This window comes from Macrotis lagotis, chromosome 7, assembly GCF_037893015.1.
Source record: "Macrotis lagotis isolate mMagLag1 chromosome 7, bilby.v1.9.chrom.fasta, whole genome shotgun sequence".
Classification (NCBI taxonomy): domain Eukaryota; kingdom Metazoa; phylum Chordata; class Mammalia; order Peramelemorphia; family Peramelidae; genus Macrotis; species Macrotis lagotis.
In genome coordinates, this window is record NC_133664.1 from 103,435,631 (window position 1) to 103,442,908 (window position 7,278).

The 7,278-nt window shown below is 35.9% G+C and overlaps 1 protein-coding gene across 1 annotated transcript; it reads left to right on the top strand.

Annotated features, from left to right (window-relative positions):
* Nucleotides 1-5,137: 5,137 nt before the first annotated feature.
* Nucleotides 5,138-6,064, top strand: LOC141493760 (olfactory receptor-like protein OLF3). Its single transcript, XM_074195097.1, has one exon. The coding sequence runs from the start codon at nucleotides 5,138-5,140 to the stop codon at nucleotides 6,062-6,064; it is 927 nt and encodes a 308-aa protein (XP_074051198.1).
* The last annotated feature ends 1,214 nt before the right edge of the window (nucleotides 6,065-7,278 follow it).

Sequence of the window (7,278 nt, forward strand, 5' to 3'; positions counted from 1 at the left end):
TCCTTCTGGCTTCCATAATCACTAAAAAAAATGACTGAGTTTGTTAATTAGAGAGGCAAGTGACATATTGGATGCCTAATACTAAAATTCCTGGATACCATAGTGCTTACTAAGACTGATTCTGACAGAAGAGGAAGCAGGAGAAAAGCAGCCAGTTTGGTGGTTTCATCAATCAACTCAGCTAATTCTCAACTTGGGACCATGGCTCTATGAAAAAGATCTCCTGACTCTTGCAGTGGATATGGGCTAGATGTCAGCTTTGTGTTCTCTAGCTCCTTCTTAAATGATGAGATGGCAAAACTGACTCAACCAGAGGGAGATTTACTTACCTTTTCCCAGTCTGGGGGAACTTGCTTTGTTATAAATTGAGGGAGAGAAGGCAACATTCTTGGACTGTAGTGCTCATTTCACCAATGATCTTCCAAATGACAATGTTTTTCTTTTTTAGGATGATGTTGGCAGGGAACTTGTTTCCATTGCATTGCTTTGCATATTCATTCTTGGATAACACAAGAGCTTATAAGTAATATTGATTCTGATTTTGAATTTCTAGTTAGGAGGGACTTCAGGGGCTTTCCAATCCAGTTTATAAAAAAGGAGTCCTCTTTGAAACAAGCCCCAGAAGTGACCAACCAGCCTTTCCTTGTAGATCTTGAGCTGTGGAGAACCCACTACTTTCCAAATTAGCCCACTTCACTTTTGGATAATTCTAGTCATTAACAAATTTTCCCTTAAGCTTCTTTACAACTTGCTTTATATCCCCAAAGGGAAAGGGAGGTAAGGCAAAGATAATATTTTAGATTCTTGGTAAAAATTAGTTTTTTAAACCTTATTTTTAATCTTTACCTTGGAGGAGTTGTCATTCTTCATTTGCTTATGTTCCCATTCTCCCTATCCTAGAGTCTTCAGACCCAAACAACAGAACTGGAACTATGTATGGGAGAATCACGTCATCCAAAAAAAAAAATCAGGGAATAAATAGTAAGATAAAGGTCATCCCATGTCATCCAAAACATTAATCTTTACTCACATATGATTTAATAGAATCAGAGATCTGGAGATCAGATAAATTCAATTTCTGCTACATATTTCCTGCATGACCTTGTGCAAATTACAAAGTCTCTCTGGTCCTCAGTTTCCTCATCTACAGAAATGAAAGAATGAGACTACATAGTTCCCAAGTTTACTTCTAGCTCTATTTGTGATCCTGTCACCCTATGTCTGTCACAATATGAGATAGGCATCCATACATACAAAAGAAATATATTTTATAATCAGATGCTGGAATGACATTTTCTTATTATATCAAGTAAAATGTTGATTATACCTGGCTCTTATATAGTATCTAAATTTTTCCGAATGCTCATATTTTTTACTATGCTCATATTTTTCACCTTATTTAATTTCATTTATACATAATTCACTAAAAAGTATCTATTAAATGACTAATGCATGCTTAGTACTATGATAATATATATTGACATGCAAAGAGAAGAAAAGGAGCAAAAAGTAAATTCAGAAAAAAGACTAAAATTAAAAATAGCTAAGGAGAGAGAGGGATAGGAAGGTAAATATAAGATAAGGAGATGGACTCATCAAAAGAAAACTGACCACCAAAAATCCCTAACTTAATTTCTCCCTTTCTCTCAGTTCCTTAGCTCCTGCCTATGTTCTTTGACATAGTATCTGATGATTCGTGGATAAGTACAACTAAAGGCATTTGTGTTGAGTGACTTCCTTCAGTCATACTTAGCCCAGAAGATAAGACTCCAGTTAACTTAAGTGAAGGAAGACTGCTCCCCCTTTTCATGTAAACAATAAACTTATCACTGGGAAGAGACCTTGTAATAACAAAAGACTCTTACCTAGCATAAGTTCCAGATACAGACCTTTAGAGCATGGCCCTTTAAAAAGTATATTTTGGTAAGTGAATTTCAACATTAAGTTTCTTTTTTTAATTCTTTGGATTTTATTTTATATATTTAAAGTTATATTGAGAAAGAGAGGAGAGAGGAAGAGGAGGAGGAGGAGGAGGAGGAGGAGGAGGAGGAGGAGGAGGAGGAGGAGGAGGAGGAGAGAGAGAGAGAGAGAGAGAGAGAGAGAGAGAGAGAAATTAAGTTTAAAAAAATCTTTGCCCTACCTGGAACATGAGGAGATTAAATAGTTTCCCTTTCGTCATACCACTAATAAGTTTGTCTCTGTCCCTTAAGCCATGAGTATTGTGTTATATTATAAAATATATATATATATATATATATATATATATATTTCTATACTTATTTTTTAAAGATTAGACTAAGTAAATTTTCTAAGATCACATAGCTAATACATTTAAACTCAAGTTTCCTTACTGAGGTCAGGACTCTTTCCCTATGCTGCATTACAAAATAGGGGAAATAACATCTGTACCACAAACCTTTTAGATAGTTGTGAAGAAATTTTTGGAGGGATTTAAAACACCATATAAATATGTTATTCCTGAATAAAGGATAGGAATATATGAAATTACTTTGGGATTTTGGTTAGGAATTAAGATTTTCTTATCATCTTCTTGTACTCCTCTTTTGACTCCTGCATTTCTTCTTTCTGCCTTTTCCTTTTTCATGGAAACATCTCTTTGATTTCCCATTTTTCTGTCCTTTTTCCAAAAGCCTCATCTTTCGAATTTTCTTGTTCTTCTGACTCTTCTTTCTCCTCTTCCTACCACATTCATACTTTACTTTTCTTATTTGGCTATTTAGGTATCTATTTGGGATTGGGTTTTTTTTTTTGGCTCTTCTGTTCCATGTGTTTTTGCTAGTTTTTTTATCTTTCTTATTGAGCTACATATTGTCTACCTTTCATGAATGTCTTCTTTGTATATATTCTGAATTTCCCTGATGCAGTTTTTAAAAACAATTTCTTGGAGGCAGGGATTACAAGAGTAATTCATTTAAAGAATTTGGTATGAGTATGTGTAAGTATAAAAGTGTTAGAAGGATATATATGACTATATGTGGTATTTACATTCATATATATGTATGTATATAGTCACATATATGTGGTATGAACAGTCCTGCATATTATTATATAAATATGTAGAATAGATGGATAATTTTGGATGGATGAAGAAGTATATAAATATCTTTACACAATATAAAATGTAGGCAGGTAAGTAAATGGAAATCCACAAGTATGTTTTTAGGTGAAGAATTTCTATATGTGGATTTGTTTCTTTGATATTCAAGGTAGGTAGGTAGGTAGATAGTTTTACAATTCAGGATGTCCACAGTTGCTTTTTCAGTCTTTACTTTTGTCTCTTTTCCTCCATGTTTTTGATTGCTTAGTCAACATGGACTTCTGGATATCCCTCAATTTTTTTCTGCATTCTCCCATCAAAATAAGCATTTCAAACAGGTCATCCACTATGTATGGAAAGGAGACAATAAATCAAGAAACATTTATTAAATTTCTAATATGTGCTAAGCATTGTGATAGACACTGAGGATGTAAAGATAAAAATAAAATAGTACCTACCCTCAAGGAGCTTACATTCTATCAGGGAGACAATATGCATATATATACATACCTTTATCTCTATCCAAATGTCCTAACAATGTCCCAAATTCATCATGTCCTCAACTAAATTCATCTTTCTGCTCTAAATCTTCTCTTTCTGACTTCACAATTTCTGTCTTTATTCCTACCTCTCATTCAACATGCCCCATTTGTAACTTTGGGGTTAATCTTTGCTACTTTACTACCCATCATCTCAGCACAGGGTTGCTGTGAGGACCACATAAGAAAACACATTAAATACTTTGTAGACCTTAAAGCAACATATAAATGCCAACTATTAATCACTTAACAAGTGTATTGCTTCCATTTTCTAAATCTGTTTCTGTCTTCCAACTTCCACCTCACTGATATATGTTCTCTGCACCCCCCCAACACTGCAGTGCTAAATAATTCTCATCTTCACTCTTCCCTAGACCCTCTCAGTTGCTATTTATCTATTCTTTGCAGCAGTGACAAAATATCCTTTTCATGAATAGATTTGGTCATTTCATTCATCTGCTCAAAACACTCCCCATACTACTTGAGTAAAATGAAAATTTTTCTCCTTGGCATTCAACTCCCTAACCATCACTTCTCCCTGCCCCCCATACACACATAACCTTTTCTTTTTACAGTCTTATCTTTTTCTCCTCCCAACATTCTATATCTTAATTTATATGGATACCTCATTAATAAAGTTTGATAGTGATGATATATCTCTGTTGGAATTCTTATTATTTCTGTTTTTTCCATTCTACAGGAAAGTCTACAGGAAGTTCAATAGGAGAAGGAAAAAGTGGAGGATTAAGATTCTCTATTCTCAGTCTAAATTCAGCAACCCAAATTTACCTTTCCTGTAAAATAGGTTTCACAAACTGATTTGAGCAATGAAAGCTTCAATTCCTTGTCTGTGTCTTCCCTAGAAAAATAGATTAGTGATAATTTATTTCTCCATGCTTTCCCCTTTGAAAAAGGTTATTTGATTGAGGTTTTTTCAGAATTTAACATTTTCACTCTTCTTCTAAGATGGAGACAGCTTGGTGACTACAAAGGTGAAAGTATGGAAAAATCAGGTTTCCAGATTCTGACTAGAGTAAAGAGTAAAGTATGAAGTGTTTTGGGTGGTAAGAGCACATTCTGGTTAGTCTGAGAAAAGAGTGGTGGAGATGATGGAATTTGGGGGGGGAATGGGAGGAACATAAATCATATACTGGGATAAAAAGGATCTTGGCAAGATTTCAGAAATTTACCTTTTCACATATTGTCCTTGGGAAAAATCAATTCCCCTTCTCTGCTTGAATGAATGTTAGTTAGTGGTGAAAACTTGGGAAGCACTTACTATTTTTGAGCCTCAGTTTTTTTCTCAACAGTAAAAAGGAAGTAATAGATGTTTTACCTTCCTTCTTAAAGTGATGCTATAGGGTATTAATTTCATACTACTCATATTGGATTTTAAAGCCAAAAACATGCAAAAACTTTTCTTTTTTCTATGGATATATAGGCCTTGTTTGTTGCCAATTTAAAAGAGAATATATTTTCTTCTAGATCAAACCACCAGCACTTCAATATATTGCTCCCATCCTTATAGAAGTATCCTCTCATGGCCTATAACAACCAGACATGGGTGAATGAGTTCATCCTCTTAGGGTTATCTAATGACTGGAAGATTCAGATTTACCTCTTTGTCCTCTTCCTGGTCATGTATTTGGTGACTATGCTGGGAAACTTCCTTATCATCCACCTGATCAGGTTGGACACCCGACTCCATACCCCAATGTACTTCTTCCTCAGTATCCTTTCTTTTGTGGATATCTGCTACATAAACAGCACTGTCCCACAAATGCTTATTCATTTTCTGTCTTCAAGGAAGTCTATCCCATTTTATAGCTGTGTGCTTCAGCTCTATATCTCACTGGCACTGGGTGGGACTGAGTTCTTCCTACTGGGAGCAATGGCCTATGACCGCTATGTAGCAGTGTGCTATCCCCTACACTACACAGTCATCATGCATGGAGGGCTGTGCATGGCTTTGGCAGCTACCTGTTGGGCTGCTGGTTTCTTGAACTCACTCATGGAGACAATCATCACCTTTCGACTCCCCCTATGTAAGAATATTATTAATCACTTTGTCTGTGAGACACTAGCAGTGCTACGTTTGGTTTGTGTGGACATTTCTGTCAACAAGATCATGGTGACCTTCTCAGGTTTTGTGGTCATTATGTTACCCTGTTCTTTGGTCTTGTTCTCCTATGCCCAAATTGTTAAAGCCATTCTGCATATCCGTTCTACTCAAGGACGTCGCAAAGCCTTTGGGACTTGTGCTTCCCATCTCACTGTGGTCTCCCTTTGTTTTGGGGCCACTATATTCACCTACATGTGTCCCCAGGCCACCTCCTCAGCAGAACAAGAAAAGATGGTTGCCTTATTCTACGCTACAGTGGCCCCTATGCTAAACCCTATGATCTATAGCCTGAGGAACAAGGAAGTGATGGGTGCTATGAGAAGAGCAATAGGAAGATTTTCTTGAGAAGCACGAAAATTCCAAGATTTATCCATTCTCTTCCCTATCAATTACAAGAAAGAGAACATAAGTGAAAGAAAGTAACAGGACTCTAATTTCTCATCATAGAGCTATACCTATTTGGTATCCTAGGGACTCTCATTTGTTATTCTTCCCTTCTGAAGGAGGAAGAGTCAGGTCTTGGGGTTGTCATGGCAGCACTTAACCACCAATATTGACATGGGGTGGGAAATGGGATTGAATTTTTGTGCCCTGCAGATTTCCCCTTTTACCTTTGTTTGAAGGGAACAGTAAGGAAATGGGGAATCTTTGTGTCCCCATTAGAGGCTTTCTTGGCAAAGATACTGGAGAGTTTGACATTTCCTACTCTGCACATTTTACAGAGGAGGAAATTGAAGCAAATAAGGTTAATTGATTTGCCAAGGATCACAATACTAGCAAACATATGAGGCCAGATTTGAATTCAGGAAGATGAGCCAACCAGATTCTAGGTTCGGTATTCTATTCACTGTGCCTCATAGTTACCCCTAAACATCCTCATTTCCTTTAACATACTTTCGTTTCATGGTCATTCAGTATTCTGATTGTCCTTCTCTGGGTTCTTTCCAGTTATCTATATCTTTCCTAAAATGTGGCACTAAATCTCTAGATGTAGTCTAAACAGATTAGAAGACAGGTGAACTTTCACCTTTTCTTGTTCTGGACACTCTTGTTCTGGTAATACAGTTCAAGATTCCTTTTTTTTGACTGTCCTATCGGATTGTTGACTCATATTGAGTATGCAGTTCACTGTCAATTCTTGATACATTCATAACTTATGTTTTCTTTCCTCATTTGATTTACCATTCAGATTTTTGCATCTTCTTGCCTATGATATCAGAGATTTAAAGCCAACAGAACTAGTATTTAGAGTGGGGGTGATCATGACACTGAAATTCAGAGGAAACAGACATTTTTAAAATTATTTTTGAAATTTATCTTTACAATTTGTTACATTTTTATTTTCACTGAATTTTCATTCTTCAAAAATATTGAAAATATCCAATTGAAAAATATCCGATTTTTTAAAATTAGAAAATAATGAGATGGCATAATTCCTTTGGGCACCAAAATTATTATTTGCCACTTCAGAACCTGACTTATGAGACTATAAAACCTATTACATTTGCTTCCTCGTTGAGCCACTGTGTTGAGATGAGAGAAATGCAGCTGCCCTGTCC

What these genes read in the sequence shown, in the direction of transcription:
- LOC141493760 (XM_074195097.1), top strand. Translation starts at nt 5,138, where the DNA reads ATGGCCTATAACAACCAGACATGGGTGAATGAGTTCATCCTCTTAGGG.